A 21,753-nucleotide genomic window follows, 5' to 3' on the forward strand; every position below is an offset into this window, starting at 1 on the left:
ATGAATTACTGGGACTTCATCAAGATGAAAAGCATCGGCATAGCCGAAGAAACACTCAACAAAACTAAAAGACGACCTAGAGAATGGGAGAAGATATTTGCAAATGACCTATCAGATAAAGGGCAAGTATCCAAGATCTACAAAGTACTTATTAAACTCAACAGCAAAGAAACAAACAATCCAATAATGAAATGGGCAAAATTCCTGAATAGAAATTTCACAGAGGAAGACAGAGACATGGCCAAGAAGCCTATGAGGAAATGCTCCACATCACTGGCCATCAGGTAAATACAAATCAAAACCACAATGCATACCACCTCACACGAGTGAGAATGGTGAGAATTAATAAGACAGGAAACAACAAATGTTGGAGAAGATGTAGAGAAAGTGGAACAGTCTTGCACTGTGGGTGGGAGTGTGAACTGGTGCAGCCACTCTGGAATACTGTGTGGTGGTTCCTCAAACAGTTAAAATACATGTGCCTTACCACCCAGCAATTGCACTGCTGGGGTTTTACTACAAAGATACAGATGCAAAGAAACCCTGAGACACCAGTATCCCAATGTTTATAGCAGCAATGTCCACAATAGCCAAACTGTGGAAGGAGTCCCAGTATCCATCAATAGATGAATGGATAAAGAAGGTGTGCTATATGTATACAATGGAATATTACTTGCCATTAGAAATGACAAATACCCACCATTTGCTTCGACGTGGATGGAACTGGAGGGTATTATGCGGAGTGAAGTAAGTGAATTGGAGCAGAACAAACATTATATAGTCTATTCATTTGGGGAATATAAAAATTAGTGAAAGGGAGTAAAGGGAAAGTAGAGAAAATGAGTGAAAATATCAGTGAGGGTGACGAACATGAGAGACACCTAACTCTGGGAAATGAACAGGGGGAAGTGAACAGAGAGGTGGGCGGGGTGTTGCGGTGACTGGGTGATGGGCACTGAGAGGGGCTCTTGGTGGGATGAGCACTTGGTGTTCTGCTAAATACTGGCAGATTGAACTCCAATAAAAAATAAAACAAACCACTTTTACTATCTGGAAAAAAATAAATTTCTCACTTTAGAACCTGCCCAGTGGAAATCCAGTATTTTGTCAAAATAGGATAATATGCGTGGGTATAGCAAAAGAGGCTAAGGATATTGTTAAAAGAGAAGTGAGATAAAGGAAACATATAATGATACTTAAGTTTTATTAAAGAAGGAACAATATCCAATTTACCCAGTTTGAGATTATGACTCATAGATATAAATTGCAGGTCACTCACCCATTATTGATTCAAAATCATCTAATTTAGGAAGGCAGAGCTCCAGTTGTCCTCACTACCATCCTTTGTTTAGTAATCTCTGGATTCCTTGCTTGATCTCCTGAGTTCTCACTCCATAAACAATGGGATTGAGGGCTGCAGGAATGACATGGTGGAGAACATTGAGCAAGACTGGCACATCAGGGGAGACTTTCTTCTTTGCCACATGAGTGAGCACGAAGACCAGAAGGATAGTGCTGAAGAAGAGGATAAGGATGAAGTGAGAACCACATGTGCTCAGGGCTTTGGCCATAGCACCCTCTGCCTTGAGTCTCAGCACAGCTTGCAGTATGAGGCTGTAGGAAAGGAAGATAAGGATGAGATCAGATCCTAGCAGTGTCCAGCCTGCAGCAAACTGGTAGAGGCGATTGATGGTGACATCATCACAGGAGAGCTTGGAGACAGACATATTGGCACAGATGCAATTCTCAATGACATTTCCCCCACAATAATGGAGTCTGGATGATAGAATGGGAATAGGCACTGTAGAAATAGCATTCCTGGCCAAAATAAAAATGGCAGCCTTCGCTACAAATTGTTCTGTGATGATGGATGGGTACCTCAGTGGGTGGCAGATGGCCACATAGCGGTCATAGGCCATGACCATGAATGTGCAGGACTCCATGGCAAGGAAGCAATTCATGATGTACATCTGAATGAAGCAGGCATAGAAGTTGATGGACTTGAGATCAAACCAGAAAATGGTCAGGACTTTGGGGATGACAGTGAGGCAGAGCACGATGTCCAATAGGGAGAGGATGCTGAGCAGGTAGTACATGGGCTCGTGCAGAGAGGCCTCCAGCCAGATGGTGATCAGGAGGACACCATTGGCCCCCATGGCCAGGAGGAAGAGGAGGCTGAGGGGCAGGGAGAAAGAAAGTTGCCAGCCGGGAGACCTGACAAAACAATTCAGGAGAAAGTCTGAAATCTCAATGGATATGGTCCCATTTTGATTTGTTGTCATCTTCTGTCATATATTTCTACAGTTTTCCTTTAGTGATCTGTAAAATTAGGGTAAAAATTAGCTACTGAATCAAGACACATAAATTCACTACAATTTGCTTCACCTAGGTGAAACTTGTGTGAGTCCTAGCCGGTCATCAAGCCATGTAAATTCATGTCTTTATTCTTTGTGTTCTGATCTTGTTGTGATAATTCTATCACTAAGCAGTGTAGAGGACTAAGGTATATGGTTCATTTATACATTTTTGATTTGTTCAAGTTCTGCTTTTGAGAGAATGTTATGTCTTTGTAGCAACAAAAGAAAGGATAAAATTACTTTGAAAAGTACTTTGGGACAATGAGTCCCTAGATTTGTCTTTATAAGTTTCTTCCTTTTTGTTTTTTTGTTCTTTAATGACTACTTACCTATATAACACATGACAATTTAACTGTAACAACACACAGAAATGAGTAACAGAGTCTGTCACAAAGTTTGACTAGGTACAGATTCCTAGTTTTCCATGCCACCCCTGCTCTGAATTTTCAGCTATAGTTGGCTTTAATAACAGATTAAAAATACTATATCCTGGCATGTTTCTCTAAAAAGTCATTTTAATTTGGTGGTATGGATCCTGCCAAGTAATTGCAAATACATCTTCATACGTGTTGGATTCTTGACTTCAGGAATGGAACAATATAAAAGTAGAATGTGCACTTGCACATATGTATGGAGGAGGCATATGTGTCATTGAAGAAGCTAATCATTGATAATTCTCATTGCAATCGTGTGAGAGTGATGAAATGTACTTTTATGTACTTTCATCTCCTTTCCATTTCCCCTTCTACCTCCAATACAATGATCCAGGTCCTCCTTTCTAGTGGTTATGCTTTGTCTCGGTGTATTGGCTCACAAAGATTGGGCGATGCTGTACAAGCTGGAAGTCGTGATGGTAAAAACCCATAGAAAAATAATGTCCAGTCTTCAGTTGGTGACCAAAGGACCTTCTCTTGTCTTGAGCACTATGTTCACTCAACTCTTCTTTCCATTTTTGTAGTTGGATGCCTCATGCCTCTAAAATCTAAATACTCTTTCTAATCACCACTTTTATCATTTGCATTTTGCCTTTTGTTCTTGCTTATTGCATCCTCTGATCCTACTCTGCAAAATTTTGACATATAATTCTTATAAGTTAGGGCTCTAAATATCATGATGTCTGAGAAGCTTTTCTTCTTCAGGTAATTCAGAGTATTCTTGGGAGGAATTAGGAATTCATTGCATGGAAGGAGGGAAAATATTGAAATGAGAATTGGAGGATACAGCCAAACGGAAGAAGTGTAAATTCAGGCACGAGTGTCCATGCAGTATTCATAGAGAAAGAAGCATGTTCTCTTTGTCTCCTGAAGAAGTTTGGGATACTTATTTCTAGCCCTAGGGTGAAATTTCTGAGAACTCCACAGGACCATTTTTTAAAGAGATATGATTTAATTCAATAGTAGTACATAAAATCTGTAAATTTTTAAGCTTTACACAATGAATGAAGAAGAAGAATGAGGAATTGTTAAAATTATATTTAAAAATAGAGTAAAGGTAAGTTAATGTTTAAAAAGTAGAATTTCCAAAATATCCTATATTAGGAAATAATTATAGTTCTTGCTTATAAATTATTTGCATTGTATATTGTCATAGTAAAGTTTGAGTCATATGATACCTTACAAATTATTCATGAAAATACAGAAAAATTCTAAGAACATATGCATATTGATAATGATCATTGTATATTAGATTATCAATATTTAAGAATATATTAACTGCATTTCTGACACTACCCAGCAAAAGATCTATAAAAGACAGAGGACTGCAAAAGGGAAGGTCCCAGAGCACAGGTTCTCACATGTGCCTCCTGACCTGGGACAGGATGGAGCCTCTTCCACCCCATTTTGAAAGTACTTCAGCTGTATTGACTCAGGAATAGAACAAAGTACAGATCTGGACTGAAGACAAAGATCTCCCCCATGTTCTTGCTAATCTTGGTCTAGTTTCTCCTCAGACACCCTCTTACCAGACGCACCTACAGAGGATGTGAGCAAGGAGGCCGGCCCCAGCAATACTGGAGTTCTGATTAGTTTCTCAGGCATCTGGTATAGTTATAACTCCAGAGCCTCAAGGACATTGCCATCTGGGAACTTCTTCCCATCACTACTCTTGGGCCTAAAATGTCCTCCTGGGACAGACAGGCAGGCAGGTGTGAGAAGAAAATTATTTTCTTTCTCTCTAAAAGTGAGGAGCTCTGTTAATCTAGCCCAACATTGACTGTGTGTGCTGCAGGAATAGTCTCCTGGATGTAGGGGTGTTACACACATCTGTCCATCCATATTCATACTCCTTTGCACATGCAAGCTCAGTGCCTTGTATGGGTACAAAAGGCTCATTCAGAAGTTATCATGGGCTTCCTGCACAAAACTGTTTGATAAGCCCTCTCAAACCATCCTATCTAATGGATTGATGTTAACATATCATGGCTTTTGGCATTACATTTTAATGATAAACATACTAGAGAAACTTAAAAAAAATTCCTGAAAAAATACAATGTATTTTTCAGAGAGAAAATCCGATAGAATTTTTTTCCTATAGTGAAAGATGTTTCAAATGCGATGTATATACAACTGTATACTAGGAAATATAATTTATTCCTTTTATAAAAATTTTAATTTTGAACTTCATGTGAATTATTCCTATCTCTCCAATATTGGGAGCAAACATGATCAGTTTCTATATTTTCTATTTATTTTCATTAATTTTTAAAAATTTGAGTGTAATTGACACACAATGTTACCTTAGTTTCAGATATACAACATAGTGATTGGACAAGTCTATACATTATGCTATGCTCATCTTAGGTGTAGCTATAGTTTGTCACCATACAAAGCTATTACAGTATCATTAACTATGTTCCTTGGGCAGTGCCACCACCTTCAGTCTCTTTGCAGGCCTTCCTTTATTCTATTTTTACCTCTCTTTCTTCCATAGATCTCAACACTGCTATTCCTCTTTCCTTCGGGGATGTAGAAACTCTGGTGTTCTTAAAATATGTCTAATTAAACTTAAGCATGCTTATTAGTTACATGTTTGTTGATGGTAGGAAAGGTTGGAAATGGAATTGTAAAAATGTCATTGGTTTATAAATCTGATGGTATTCTTTGTTTATACTTAACAGAAATTTGTAAGCATCTGTCCACGTTGCTCTGTGAAAGTCCACTTCATCTTTTTAACTGTTCGATTCTCATTACGTGCATTTTTTCTCTTCATGTCAGTAGTTTAGGCCCTAAGGACCCATAATTGTTACCAAAAATAATGTTGCTTTCAATATCCTTGTACACTTCTCTTTATTGATCTAATACCGGTATATGTGGAGGATTTTTAATTCAGTGAAAGCTATAAAAGGATTTAATTTCCATAGAAATTATAATAATTTCTCTACAAATTATTTATAAAATATTACTAGAAATTCCTAAAGTTTCTTTATTTTTCACATTCTTTCCACCATTAGATGCTATTTGTTAAAAATGTATAAGAATGTAAAATACTATGTTACTATTTTTAATTTGATTCTCTCCCAATAAGTGAGCATTGTTCATATACTGTTGAGCCATTTGTGTTCTTCATACTGTGAATTATACGTTGACATCCTTTATCTGCTTTTTCTATTAATTTTGTTTTCCTGCATATTGTCAAAATATCTATGCATATTTCAAATATTAGAACTCCTTGTTGGTTAGATATTTCTTGTCTCTCCTCAAGTTTGTTATGAAGCTCTCAGTTTTAGTGTCTTCTGTCCAGACATCTTTCACTTTGATTGAGTCAAATTCTATTCTTCTGTGAATAGATTTTCTCTGTGGATCTTATTTAGGGGTCACTTCACAAGATCACAAAGAGCTTTTATTTATTTGTTTTTGTTTGTTTTATTTTTTGTAAATCAGTGCATTATGTTTCATACTGATATATTTAAATCTGTTTGTGGTTACATTGTGAAGAGTAGGGAGTGGTATTAAGTTAGTATGCAGTGCTATATTCATAACAGCTGTGAAAATACTAAGTAACGTGTTGCTAGTTTTATAAATTTCCTCTACCCTGAGTCCCCTATCACCTCAGCACTACCTTGGGCACTCTCATGGTGTCTCCTTGACCTCCCCATGATTCATGAAGTGTGGAAACTGTCCCAGAGTATGCCCGTCAATGGCAGCTACAGTGCATAGTCTGAATAGCTTCTATTTTCTTGAAAGAGTTGGTGCGCCATTTACTAAATCTCTTTTTTCTCTAAATTTAAACATAGTTGCCTAAGTTGTTTTAATTATGCTCTAGATTTTAAAGTATCCACCCACCTTGTTGACCCATGTACACTATATAAACTGCCCTAGGTTGTTTGTTTGTTTTGTTTTACTTTTAAAAAGAAATTAAGTTCCAGTTAGCTAACATACAGTGTAATCTTAGTTTCAGGTGTGCAATACAATGATTCAACACTTCCATGCATCACCCAGTGCTCATCACAGCAAGTTCACTCTTTAATCTGCATATTCACCCATCCCCCACTCCCTCCTGTCTGGTAACCATCAGTTTGCTCTCTTAGTCCACAGTCTGTTTCTTAGTTTCCCTCTCTGTTTCTTTTTCCATTTATTTCTTTTGTTCCTTAAATTCCATATATGAATGAAATCATATAGTCTTTGTCTTTCTCTGACTTATTTCACTTAGCATAATACTCTGGCTCCATCCATGTGGTTGCAGATGGCCAGATGTTCTTTTCTATGGATGAGTAATATATATTTGTATATATATTGAGGAATACAATATTGAATAATATTATACAATATATTGTATATAATAATATATTATACAGTATTGTATAATATACGATATTGAACACAGTATATTGTGTTCACCGCACCTTTTTTATCCATTCTTCAGTTGTTGGACACGTAGACTGTTTCCATAATTCGTCTATTGTACATAATGCTGCTATAAATATCAGGGTACATGTATCCCTTTGAACTAATACTTTGCTTTTTTTTTTTTTTACATTTTTATTTATTTATGATAGTCACAGAGAGAGAGAGAGAGGCAGAGACACAGGCAGAGGGAGAAGCAGGCTCCATGCACCGGGAGCCCGACGTGGGATTCGATCCCGGGTCTCCAGGATCGCGCCCTGGGCCAAAGGCAGGCGCCAAACCGCTGCGCCACCCAGGGATCCCTAATACTTTGTTTAATCTTTGGGTAAACACCTAGGAATACAATTGCTAGATCATAGGGTAGTTCTATTTTTAGCTTTTGGAAACCTCCATACTGCTTTCCAGAGTAGCTACACCAGTTCAGATTCTTACCAACAGGAGGGAGGGAGGGTTCCCCTTTCTCCACATCCTCTTTGGCATTTGTTGTTTCCTGTCTTGTTAATTTTCACCATTCTCACTGGTGTGAGGTGGTATATCATTGTGGGTTTGATTTGTATTTCCCTGATGGCAAGTGATGCAGAGCGTTTTCCTCATGTGCCAGTTGACCATGTCTGTGTCTTCCTCTGTGAAATTTTTGTTCATGTCTTTTGCCCATTTCATGATTAGATTGTTTCTTTGCTGTTGATTTAATAAGTTCTTTATAGATCTTGGATACTAGGTCATTTGCAAATATCTTCTCCCATTCTGTAGATGGTTTTTTAGTTTTGTTAACTGTTTCTTTTGCTGTACAGAAGTTTTTTATCTTAATTAAGTCCCAAAAGTTTATTTTTGCTTTTGTTTTCCTTGCCTTCATAGATTTATCTTGCAAGAAGTTGCTGTGGCTAAGTACAAAAACGGTGTTGCCTGTGTTCTCCTCTAGGATTTTGATGAAATCTTGCCTCACATTTAGATCTTTCATCCATTTTGAGTTTATCTTTGTGTATGTGTAAGATAATGGTCTAGTTTCATTCTTCTGCGTTGGATGTCCAATTTTCCCAGCACCATTTATTGAAGAGATTGTCTTTTTTTCTGGTGGATAGTCTTCCGTGCTTTGTCAAATATTAGTTGACCATAGAGTTGAGAGCCAATTTCTGGGTTCTCTGTTTTGTTCCAAGATCTATGTGTCTGTTTCTGTGCCAGTATCATACTGTCTTGATAGTCTCAGCTTTGTAGTACAACTTGATATCCGGGTTCGGGATGCCCCTGGCTCCTGTTTTCTTTTTCAGTTTTTCCCTGGCTACTTGGGGTCTTTTCTGATTCAACACACAACTTAAAATTATTTGTTCCAACTCTCTGAAGAAACTCCATGTTATTTTGATAGGGATTGCATTGGATGTGTAAATTGCCCTGGGTAGCATTGACATTTTCACAGTATTTATTCTTCCAGTCCACGAGCATGGAATATTTTTCCATCTCTTTGTGTCTTCCTCAATTTCTTTCAGAAGTATTCTGCAGTTTTTAGTGTATATATCCTTTACCTCTTGGTTAGGCTTATTCCTAGGTGTCTTATGCTTTTGGGGACAATTGTAAATGGGATCACACATTCTTCTCAAGTGCACATGGAACTTTCTGCAGAATAGACCACATACTGGGTTACCAATGAGGTCTTAACTGATACCAAAAGATTGAGATCATCCCCTGAATATTTTCAGAAACTTGGAATAAATGAGAAGAAGAAATTTGGAAGAAAGTCTAACATGTGGAGGTTTAAGTGTATTATGCTAAAAGATGAAAGGGTCAACCAGGAAATTAGAGAAGATTTAAAAATATTCAAAGAAACTAATGAAAATGGAGATAGAACCATTCAAAATCTTTGGGATACAGCAAAGGCAGTCCTAAGAGGGAAATACATCGCAATACATGCATCACTCAAAAAATTGGAGAAACCTCAAAGACACAAGATAACCTTCCACCTAAAGGATCTGGGGAAGGAACAGCAAATAGATCCTACACCCAGCAGAAGAAGTGAGTTAATAAAGATTAAAGCAGAACTCAATGAAATAGAGACCAGAAGAACGTAGAATAGATCAACAAAACCAGGAATTGGTTCTTTGAAAGAATTAATAAGATAGATAAACCATTAGCCAGCCTTATTAAAAACAAAAGAGAAAAGACTCAAATGAATAAATTCACGAATAAAAAAGGAGAGATCACCACCAATACCAAGGAAATACAAACAATTATAAAAACATGTTGTCATCAACTATACGCCAATTAATTAGGCAATGTAGAAGAAATGGACACTTTTCTGGAAAACCACAAACTGCCAAAACTGGAACAGGAATAAATAGAAAACCTGAACAGGCTAATAAGCAGGGAGGGAATTGAAGCAGTCATCCAAAACAGCCCAAGACAAAAATCCAGGGCCAATGGCTTCTGGGGAATTCTTTCAAACGTTTAAAGAAGAAACCATACTTATTCTACTAAAGCTGTTCCAAAAGATAGAAAGGGATTGAATACTTCCAAACTCGTTCTATGAGGCCAGCATCACCTTAATTCCAAAACCAGACAAACACCCCACCAAAAAGGAAAATTATAGACCAATATCCCTGATGAACATGGTTGCAAAAATTCTCAACAAGATACTAGCCAATATGATCCAAAGTACGTGAAGAAGATTATTCACCATGACCTAGTGGGATTTATCCCCAGGATGCAAGGCTGGTTCAACACTAAAAGCATTCAAGATGACGTATCTTATCAACAAGAGAAAAAACAGCCATATGATCCTCTCAATACATGCAGAGAAAGCATTTGACAATGTACAGCATCCATTCCTGATCAAATCTCTTCAGAGTGTAGGGATAGAGGGAACATTCCTCAACATCTTAAAAGCCATCTACGAAAAACCCACAGCAAATATAATTTTCAATGGGGAAGCACTGGGAGCCTTTCCCCTAAGATCAGGAACAAGACAGGGATGTCCGCTCTCACCACTGCTATTCAACATAGTACTGGAAGTCCTAGCCTCAGCAATCAGACAACAAAAAGAAATAAAAGGCATTCAAATTGGCAAAGAAGTCAAACTCTCCCTCTTCACCAATGACATGATACTCTACATAGAAAACCCAAAAGCCTCCACCCCAAGATTGCTAGAACTCATACCGCAATTTGGCAGTGTGGCAGGATACAAAACCAATACCCAGAAATCAGTGGCATTTCTATACACTAACAATGAAACTGAAAAAAGAGAAATTGAGGAATCAATCCTATTTGCAATTACACCCAGAAGCATCAGATATTGTGGTCTCTTGTTTTGGAATGATGGTAATGTTGACTTCATAGAATGAGTTTGGAAATTGTCCTTCCATTCTGTTTCTTTGGAACAGTAGAGAAGAAAAGCTATTATCTTTTCTGTGTATGACTGGCTCATTTGAAGTCATTTGGCCCAGGACTTATGTTTGTTGGGAGATTTTTGATTACTGATTCAATGTCTTTGCTGGATGTCAGTCTGTTAAAGTTTTCTATTTCTTCCTATTTTGGTTTTGTTAGTTTATAAGTTTCTGGGAATTTTCCCATTTCTTCCAGGTTGCCCAGTTTGTTGGCATATAATTGCTTATAGTATTGTCATATTCAATACAAATCTCTTTGCATTTCTGCGGTGTTGGTTGTGATCTCTCCTCTTTCATTCATGATTTTGTCTATTTGGGTCCTTTCTCTTTTCTTTTTGGTAAGTCTTGCTAGGGATTTATCAACCTTACTATTTATCAATCTTTACTATTTCTTTTCCCCTGCTACTTTTATGCTTTACTTGCTGTGTTTTGGACTGCTTTAGGTGTAAAGTTAGGTTGCATATTTCAGACTTTTCTTGTGTCTTGAGGATAGCTTGCATTGCGATGTACTTCCCACCTAGGACCACCTTTGCTTCATCCCAAAGGTTTTGAACTGTCATGTTTTCATTTTCATTTGCTTCCATGTATTTTTTTTAAATCTTTGATTTTCTGGCTGACCCACTCATTCTTTAGCAGGATGTTCTTTAACCTCCATGTATTTGAAGTCTTTTCAGATTTTTTCTTATGGTTGATTTTACATTTCTTAGCATTGTAGTGTGAAAATATGCATGGTATGATATTGATATTTTTGTACTCATTGAGGTCTGGTTTGTGACCCAGTATGTGATCTATTCTGAAAAATGTTCCATGTGCACCCAAAAGGAATGTTTATTTTGCTACTTTAGGATTAAATGTTCTGAATATATCATTAAATCCATCACATCCAGTGTGTCATTCAAATCTACTGTTTCCCTGTTGATTTTGTGCTTAGATTACCTATTCATTGTGTAAGTAGGGTGATGCAGTCTCCTCCTATTGTTGTATTATTATCCCTGAATTTCTTTGTTTTTATTTTTGTTTTATACATTTGGGTGTTCCCATGCTGGGTGTATCAATATTTACAGCTGTTAGATCTTCTTGATGGATAGACTCCTTAATTATGATGTAATGCACGTCTTCATCTCTTGCTACAATCTTTATTTATTGATTATCTTTAAAGATTTTATTTTTATTTACTCACGAGACACACACACAACAGAGAGAGAGAGAGAGAGAGAGAGAGATTGAGAGAGAGGCGGAGACACAGGCAGAGGGAGAAGCAAGCTCCATATAGGAAGCCTGTTTTGGGACTCGATCCCAGGTTTCCAGGTTCAGGCCCTGGGCTGAAGGCGGCACTAAACTGCTGAGCCACCCGGGCTGCCATAATCTTTGTTTTAAAATCTACTTTGTCTGTTATAAGCATGGCTACTTTGGCTTTTTTAAATGTCAATTTGCATAATAGATGGTTGTCCATCCCCTCACTTTCAATCTGCAGTGTCTTTAGGTCTAAAATTAGTTTCTTGTAGATACCATATAGATGGATTATTATTTTTTATATTCTGATTCTGATATCCTGTGTCTTTTGATTAGAGCATTTAGTTTCCATTTACATTCTGAGTAATTATTGAAAGATGTGAATTTAGTGCCACTGTATTCCCTGTGGAGTTAGTATTTCTGTTGATGTTCTCTGGTTCTATCTACCTATAATCTATCTATTTTTAAGATTTTATTTATTTATTTGAGAAACTGTGAGAGAGATCACAGAGGGAGAAGGAGAGGGAGGAGCTGACTCAGGGCTGGGCAGGGAGCCTGATGAGGGGCTCAATCCCAGGACCCTGAGATCATGACCTGAGCCAAAGGAGATGCTTAACTGACTGAGCCATCCAGAGACCCACACCTCTCTTCTCTTTTTTTTTTTTTTTTTTTTTTTTTTTTTTTTTTTTTTTTTTTTTTTAGTTTTTGGTACTTTTGGTCTTTCTCTTCACTCCAAAAAATTGCTTTTAAAATTTCTTGCAGGACTGGTTTAGTGGTCATGAATTCCTTTAGTTTTTGTTTGAGAAACTTTATCTCTCCTTGTATTCTGAATGATAGCCTTGGTGGATAAAGAATCCTTAGCTGGGTATTTTCCCATTCAATATATTGAATATTTCCTTCCATTCTCTTATGGCCTGCCTTGTTTCTATGGACAGATCTGCTGGAAGCCTAATCTGTTCCCTTATAGTTTAAGAGCATTGTTTCCCCTTGCTGCTTTCAGTATCCTTTCCCTTTTCTGTATAGTTTGTGAATTTGACTGTGATATACCTTTGAGATGTTGGGGTTTTGTTGAATTTAATCTGAATTCTCCATGGTTGTTAGAATCGATGTCTGTATTTTTCCCCAGATTAAGGACGTTTTCAACTATATTTATTAGAATAAACCTTCTACCCCTTTTCTCTCTTTCTATCTTCTGGGATTCCCATGATACCAATGTTATCATGTCTTAATAAGTTGCTGAGTTCCCTAAGTCTACCTCTATGGTCCATTAGTATTTTTTCCCTCTTCTTTTCGGCTTTATTTTTTTCTATTATTTTATCTTCTATACCACTGATTCACTCCTGCGCTTCATCTATCCTTTTTTTCTTTATGGCCTCCATTTGGGTATGCATCTTAGTTTTAGCATTTTAAATTGTGGCCTGACTATATTTTTGTTCTTTTAACTCACCTGTAAGGCATTCTCCCAGTAAGGGATTCTCTTGTATCTTCTATGCTGTTTTTAAGCCCAGGTAATATCCTTATAATCGTTGTTTTAAATTCTTGTTGAGACATCTTGCTTATGTCTATGTGGATTAAATCACTGGCCTTGAGTTCTACTTCCCACTCTTTCTTTTATGGTGAATTTCTCTGTCTTGTTATTTTGTCCAGAAAAGACAAGAAGAAATAGAAAAAAAACCCAACATAAAAACAGAAAATGAAACAAAACACACACACAAAAAAACAAAAAACAAAGGAACCCCCCCGAAACAAAACAAAAAACCTCTAATTCTTGGATTTATTTTCATTAGTTTGTTAAAGAATTATATATATATATATATATATATATATATATATATATATATATATATGATACACACATACATATATATATAATCATGTATATGTGTGTTTTTGGTATATATAATATAAATACATATGTCATGAAAATAAAAATAAAAAATATATGTCAAAAATACTTAAACAAAAAATTTTTAAAAATTAATAATAAAAATGAATTGAAGATAAAAATAAATGAATAAATAATAATAGCAATGAATGAAGAGTAAAACTAAAAAGGAAGCTATATCCTGTTTCCCCTAGAGCCGAAGCTTTGCAACACTGTGTTCAGTAGACCTGGTATGAGTGAGTTGTTTGTGCTGGTCTTCTGGTGGAGAGGGCTGTTTTGCTGATTTTCAAGATAACTTGTTTCAGTGAAAGTATGCCTCCAGGGCACATGGAGGTGGTCTTGATGTGAGTGGCTTCCCTCCACTATGTGGTGCCATTTCATTCCCTGAAGTCTTTCAATGCTGATGGGCAGGATGAATATGGCAGCACTCTGCTCTCTAGCCCTGGAGCTGAAAGTTCTTGACCACCCTCCCCCTACTCTTCAGAGAGCACTCACAGAAGAGCAGTCAGTCACCCCTCTTGTGTTCCTAGTTTCTGTCTGAATGCTGGATTCACCCTCCCTGTGACTGAGCTTCTTTATCCCAGGTGTATGACTGAGGTTCAAAACTCCAAATTTTAGGGACTCCCATGATGTGGACCCACACTGTTCCTCTTGGGAAGGGTCTCCCTGTGATTTTACCATTTGCTAGCTAGTCCCAGGAAAACCTTTACTTGACTACACAGTGGTTCACAGTTTATGGCAACACAGACGAGAAAACTGGCACCAAGCCCCATTGCTCCCAACTGGCTTTTCTGCTCCTATCCCTAGAAACTGCAACAAGTTGGTGCCAACTGATATTCTTGTGACCCAAGGTATCCTCTGAACATGCTCTCACTCCTGGATCTTGTGGTAACTTAGTAGGCAGTCCCCTTCCCTACAGACATGTTCACAGCTGTAATCTCCCCCAATTCAACTATCTGTGCACCTCCTACCTTCCACAAGGTGGTCATTTTTTGACGGGTAGACTTCCAATTTTTGTTCTCTGACCTCTGATTAGTTTCTTGGGTATTCAGAGTCATTTGATAACTATCTAGCTGTGTTTGAGGGACAACATAAGCTTAGAGTCTATCTACTTCACGATCTTAACTCCTTCTCTTTGCAACTGTTTTATTTTTTGAAACATTTGGTTATTCTTTATAACTGAATATACTACTTATTCTTTCCAGTATTTATTAAATCTTTGAGGATTTTAATGCTTTTGTTTATCTAACAAATACTTTCTCTTATATGCTAAGCATTCCTAATTTATCCTCAATTGTTATTCTTTCTGGCTCGTTAGTTCTACTTATTATGATATGGTTGTTCAATTCATTGCCTTTTTTTAAAAAAAAAGATTTTATTTATTCATTCATGAGAGACACAGAGAGGGAGAGAGAGAGAGAGGCAGAGACATCCGCAGAGGGAGAAGCAGGATCTATGCAGGGACCCTCACATGGGACTCCATCCAGGGACCCCCAGGATCAGGCCCTGAGCTGAAGGCGGTGCTAAACCACTGAGCCACCTGGGCTGCCCTCATTGCCTTTTTCAATAGTGTTATTATTTTCTTATTTTATGTCCTGTATATGCATATGTCCCTGGGGTAATGATTTTCTTAACATTTTCTTTTCTTAGGTTGCTTTATTGTAACAGTTCATTATGTAATAAATATACCAAATGTAAGTTAGCCAACTATCTGGTTATTGGTGTGTCAGTGAGTAGCAGGCTATTAAGTTTTCTGAGGATCCAACGTTACACATGGATTTTTGACTATGTAGTGGGTCAGTACCCCTAATGCATATGTTGTTCAAAATTGCTAAATTTGAACTAAATTGCTTTGGCAGCATTTCAAGAATTTTGATGTGTTTTATTTCGATTTTTTTTTTCTGTTCACAATACTTTCTACTCTCCATTTTGAATTTCTCATGGATTGTTTAGGAGTGTATTGGTTAATTTTCAAATGTTTGGGAATATTTTCAGACATCACTTTATACTTGATTTTTAATTTAATTTCACTATGGTGAGGGAATATACTTTGTATTAATCTTTTCAGGTGTCCTGGGCTTATTTTTATGTCCCACAGCATAGTCTATTTTGGTTAAAAAATGCATATTCTAGTGTTGTTCTTGGCTTTCAAACTCATCTTTTTTGACATTGTTTTAGGTATTCCAGTTTTCCTTGTGAAGTGTTGATATGGTGTAGTTTTCTGTTTTTGTTTGTTTGTTTGTTTACTTTTCCCTGTTTGTGCTTATATTTGGGGTACATTTTGTGTTGGCAGAATTTATTAAGTCTTTCTTATTTATTCAATCTGACAAGCTTTGGCTTTTAATTGGATGATTAGTCTTTATGTACTTACTTTGATTTATGGATGTGTTTGAGTTTAACTGTATCATTTCGGTGTTTGTACTTTGTTTCCTTTCCCCTGTGTATATACAGTACAGCTCTTTACTAATTACAGTACTCCTTCAAGTGACAGCATATCATTTCACATATAATGTGAGGTTTTAGAATGATATGGTTCCATTTATTCCTTCTTGGCTTGTGCTATTTATTATTGTGATACATTTTAGAAACCACATACTGCAAAAATAATGCTTTGCATTGTTTTTTGTTACAGACAGTTATTTTAAAATACATTTAAATATTGACAAAGTTACTTATTTACCCATGAGGTAACATATTCTGATGCTCTTCAATCCTTTGTGTAGATCCATTGTCACATTTGATAATTTCCCTTTCAAAAGAATCCTTGTAAACGTTGTAGTGTGCACCTACTGGTGATAAGTTTTGTGTACACTTTACCCCAGTTTTTATATAAATATTCCTTTACTGTCTTTTCACTTGCATCATTTCTGAAATCTGCTGTTGTGCTTAATTTAATCCTTTTGTATGTAATGTGTCTTTGTTTCTGGAATACAATTTTTTCTTTATCATTACTTCTGAACAATTGGTTTATGATGTACTTTAGTATATTCCCAAGTTTGTTAATCTTGGGTCTCATCGAGCTCTTGGAACTACAGGTATATAATTTTTATCAGATTTGGAAACTTGCAACCATTACTTTAAAAATATATTTTATGTTCCCTCTTTTGTCAAGAGATGGTGCTTTGACACAGCAAATATCTTTATGAGCACTGAGAGGACAATACATACATATGTAAGAATTTTTCTTTACCTGTTATAATATTCATTTATAGGGTATAGGTTATATAATGAGCCACATGGGCCCATCCATTTTCAATGTCTTTTAAACATTAAGTTACTTAATTAGACAGGGCCCCACAAAATCTACAGGTGTCCTTGGATGAAGGTAATCATAACTTCTTAAGTGATCACAGTCCATTATGAAGTGCTTTCTTTTTTTTAAAGATTTTATTTATTTAGTTAGTTATTTAGTTATTTATTTGAGTGAGAGAGAGCACAAGTAGGCGTGAGGGTCAGAGAGAGAGGGAGAAGCAAGCTCCCCACTGAGCATGGAGCATGACACAGGGCTTGATGCCAGGACCCCAAGATCATGACCTGAGCTGAAGGCACACTCTTAACAGGCTGAGCCACTTAGGCACCTGTTGAGGTGCTTTTTTCTTCTGACTCTCTTATTTGTCCTCCCTTTAACCTGACCACTACATCTTTTTGTAATCTCCATGCTAATGTTCGCACAGTAGAAGTAGGGATGATATAGGGGTTCAGCAGGGCTTTTGCTGGGCTTCCTTCTCTTCTTCTTATTTATTATTTCCTTAGGCCCTTCCACCTACCCCATTGCTTCAAGTATGAACTGTAGTCAATGCTCAAGTGTACATCTTATTTGAGTGTTAAACCTGTGTGTAGTAACCTGTGCTTACTATATACTTGTGTTACTCATGAGTATTCAAACTCAGTACCTAGAAATGCACTTCTGATCTTACCTCTAAGCCTCCATCTGTCCCAAGGCAATATTTTATACAGTCTTCAGATTTCAGACCATGGATATAGTCTCCCTCACTCTTAATATGCAGTGTAAGAACTCAGAGATCAAGGACCATATCTGAATTATATTCCTAGTAACTAGCATACATTTAATCATTTATTCAACTTGTATTCAGTCATTGATTTCACAAACATTTATGGTCTCTCCAGTACACCTAGCACTGTTTGGACACTGGAAATACAACAATGATCACATCAGGCAAAATATCTTGCCTTTCTGCTCCTTATATTTTAGTGAATGTAGGTTGACTAAATGAATAGATGAGTAAAATATACATTTTAGTGCATGTGGGCTGATTAAATAAATAGATGAGCAAAATATACAGTCAGTATATAGTGATTGATGCTGTGCAGAACAGGGAAACAGAGAAAGTGTTAGAATATCATCTGTGCTTTGGGGGAATATTGTTGGACACTGTTTTTAAAGACTGTGGTCAGGGAGACCCAAGGAGGGAACGAGCTATGTGGTCAGAGGAACAACAAGCAAAAAGTCCCAGAGACAGTGGTTCATGTTTTTGAGAAGCTGTTAGGGAGGCAGTCCTGACTGAGGGATTGAAGAATAAGACCAGATACACAAGGAATCCACCAACACAAACAAATTCCTCTCTCCTCTGGGCTTATTGATGAGTTTTAATCTAGCCCTTCTACATTGATTTTACATGTTTTGGGGTTTTCCACCAGGCCTTTTAGAGTAATGGGATCAAGATTTATGTATGTTAGAGTCTCATTTTCTAGTTCTGTGCTGGACATAACGCAACGATCAGGAAATATGTGTGAATGCCAGAGGGAAAGGTTAAATCTTAATGGTTACTGCAAATAATTTTTAACAGTTGCTTTTTAATCTCACTTTACTTTTATAAAGTCAATGCACTGTCAGTAAATACTGATGCTTCCTATCAGCCACACATCTTTAAATGAGTATTTATTTTCTATTACACTGACTCTAAAAGGGATTTAATCAGGAGCAGACAATGAAATGTAATGCTCAGTCTTCAGCAGCATAGCTGAAGACCATGCTTGGTCTGGTTACCATGATGAGAATTTTACATCTATATCCTTAGTCACTTTTAGCAAATGATGGAAAGTAAGTGGTTTGCCTGGGTAAGGGGGAAACCATACAGTTCATATATTCAGGCATGCCCAGAGAGAGCTTCAGGACTGTAATTTTATCTCTAAGTCCCTGCCTTCTAATAGTGATTTTGAGTGTTCGTGTTTGAGAAAAGTCAATCTAGAATACAATTACTTGCATCTCTCTGCTACCCTCCTCAGTAATTTCCTAATTCCCTCTTTAATCTCCTGGGTTCGTACCCCATAGACAATGGGATTGAGAGCTGCAGGAATTACATGGTGTAGGACATTAAGTAAGATGGGAATATCAGGGGAAACTTTTTTCTTGGCCATGTGGGTAAAAACAAAGACTAGCAGGATGGTGCTAAAGAAGAGGATGAGTATGAAGTGAGAGCCGCATGTGCTCAGAGCTTTGGCAGCTGCCCCTTTTGCCTTAAGTCTAAGAATGGCTCTTAGGATGAGGATATAGGAGATAAATATGAGGACAAGATCAGAGCCTAGAAGAGTCCAGGCCACAATTAACTGGTATATTTTGTTAAGGGCAACATTATCACGGGAGAGCTTGGACACAGAGAGGTTGGCACAGATACAGTTCTCAATTATATTTTTTCCACAGTAATGCAGCCGGGCCGAAAGGATGGGAATAGGTGCAGTAAGAAATGTGTTCCGGGCCAAGATGAAGAGAACAGCCTTTGCCACAAACTGGTCAGTGATAATCGTTGGGTAGTACAGAGGCTTGCAGATGGCGACATAGCGGTCATAGGCCATGGCCAGGAAGGTGCATGATTCCATGGGCAGGAAGTTATTCATGATGAACATCTGGAGGAAGCAGGCAGAGAAGCTGATGGACCTGAGATCAAACCAGAAGATAGCCAGGACCTTGGGGATGACAGTGAGGCAGAGCACGATGTCCAAAAGGGAAAGGAGGCCAAGCAAGTAGTACATGGGCTCGTGCAGAGAGGCCTCTAGCTGTATAGTGATCAGGAGGACGGCATTGGCCCCCATGGCCACGAGGAAGAGGATGCTGAGGGGCAGAGATAGCCAGTGCTGCCAGCTGGGAGACCTGACAAAGCAATTCAGGATGAAGTCTGAGACTTCAGTAGAGAGGCAGCTGCTGTTATAAGGTAGCATTAGCAGTGATTTTACTGAGGCAGATGTCTTTGAGTAGCTGAAGAAGAGATAAGGAGTTAGTCCATCATAGACTCTGAGGACTATGGACTTAGCTTGTAAAATCTATGAGGGTAACATCTACTCTACAGCCCTGTGCATAGAACATTTTTTTTTGACACATAAGAGGTGGCTAATAGACATTTATTGAATATATAGTGTCTTCATCTTTGTTCTTTTGTTCTTTTTCTGGTTTTCATCTCACATTTTTTCTTGTGTGAATGTGTCTTTTCAGTTTGTTGATCTGATTAATATTTAATGAATCAAAAATAATTTAAGCAACAAATGTTACTTAAATGAGACACATAAGATCAAAATCTTAGAGTACATTTCAGTTTAAAATTTAAAATGTACAGAAATGCATTCCAAGGGCTAGGTGGGATCCACAGTGAAGCTTTTAAGGAAGTAAATGGTGATAGTATCCAGTGGTATGATGAACTGGGGTACTTAGAACAAACGTCCTATTGAAAATGCATCAATTCATTTCTATGATTATGTCTGTATCTAATCTCTCTTTATCAATACCCAATCCCATAGTCATACCCACACATATACCTGTTCCTACGCCTATTTTTATATTTGACTGTCTTGAATACACCTATGAGCAGGTAAAAAAGAAAGAATTTTCAGGCTAAGGATAGAATGAAATCCAAACACTGAAATCAAATATTGGTGTTGGCTTTCAACCTGAGGGCACTTGTAGCATTCCATGATCTTAATCACCCATCTCCATTACCTGGGGAGCTTGAAAATCTAAAATCCAGGGACAGAAGATAAATCTAGGTTTAAGCAGGTAGAGAATGTAGTAGGGGGTTTCCCAATTAGATAGGACTTTACAAAAGTACATCCTGAATAAAACATTGTGCACTAGAAATGAACCCATTTCTTTACCTAGATTTCTCATTTTCACCTGGAACTTCATATACAACTGACTACCTCAAAGCTTGTTATGTGAGAGAAGACTTCCCCATAAATACTGAACCATAGGCTGGTCCTCATGTGACTTTGCAGGCTGAGTTCACACTGTTTGTCTCAGAAAGGAATTTGAAATCATCCTATATTCGTAGCCGTTTCAGAAAATAACAGAAACAAACCCAACTCCTTTCTTGAGAAAGAAACTTTCATCTCATGCCTCAAAAAATTTTAACACAGAAACAGCTGAAGAAATTGAGTTGCTTGTAGTAAAAAGACAATTTATTTAAAGAGAAAAAATTATAAGTGGAAGGCCTCGAGAGTGTCAGCCAAATCTCTGCTACAGAAACTTAAAACACTGGAGTTATTTGATAAAGGATATTGGAAAACATTATTTTTGCTAAGTTTTAAATTAAAAAAAGCTTGAAAATAAACACAAGAAAATAAACACACACCAAAGAAGAATCAGTCCTATATCCTAGAAACAAAATATTATATATAATAGTTAAAATTAACATGACAAGAAATAACTTAGGGGTAGGTTAGCCACACTTCAAAAGATAATTAGTAAGCTAGATTATAGAACTTAGAAGTTTTTTTTAGAATGAAGCTCCCAAGGAAACACTGATAATGCAAATGTGTAGTTAAGAGCAAGAGCATGGGATTTTGAATAGACAGAGTTGTTCTCAGGTTTTTTATTTTCTTAGGATTAAGAAGATGAAGTCAGGAATTAATATTTTCTTCTGGGCACTGGCATCTCTAAAAAGTAACAAAGCAGATTTGAATAAAAACCAGATATATTTGAAAAAAAAAAGAATATAAAGAATAAGAATTCAGTGATGAATTAAACAGATTAGGACCAGCTAATGGGAAAGTCTGTAAATTGTCAGAAGAGTGGTCAGAAGAATCTACTGAGAATGAAGATGGAAAGAAAATAA

The 21,753-nt window shown here is 37.1% G+C and overlaps 2 protein-coding genes across 2 annotated transcripts; both read right to left on the minus strand.

Moving 5' to 3' along the window:
• Positions 1-1,334: 1,334 nt before the first annotated feature.
• On the minus strand, positions 1,335-2,288 carry LOC140615450 (olfactory receptor 56A3-like). Its single transcript, XM_072795311.1, has one exon. The coding sequence runs from the start codon at positions 2,280-2,282 to the stop codon at positions 1,335-1,337; it is 948 nt and encodes a 315-aa protein (XP_072651412.1). The 5' UTR covers positions 2,283-2,288.
• A 16,619-nt stretch (positions 2,289-18,907) lies between these two features.
• On the minus strand, positions 18,908-19,867 carry LOC140615250 (olfactory receptor 56A3-like). The gene has a single exon (XM_072795168.1). It carries the CDS (start codon positions 19,865-19,867, stop codon positions 18,908-18,910), a length of 960 nt encoding a protein of 319 aa, XP_072651269.1.
• Between the last annotated feature and the right edge of the window lie 1,886 nt (positions 19,868-21,753).

The sequence above is a fragment of the Canis lupus genome, chromosome 23, assembly GCF_048164855.1.
Source record: "Canis lupus baileyi chromosome 23, mCanLup2.hap1, whole genome shotgun sequence".
Classification (NCBI taxonomy): Eukaryota; Metazoa; Chordata; class Mammalia; order Carnivora; family Canidae; genus Canis; species Canis lupus.

Bases quoted from the DNA above. Each gene is read 5' to 3' on its own strand.
- LOC140615250 (XM_072795168.1), bottom strand. From the start codon at position 19,867: ATGCTACCTTATAACAGCAGCTGCCTCTCTACTGAAGTCTCAGACTTC.
- LOC140615450 (XM_072795311.1), bottom strand. From the start codon at position 2,282: ATGACAACAAATCAAAATGGGACCATATCCATTGAGATTTCAGACTTT.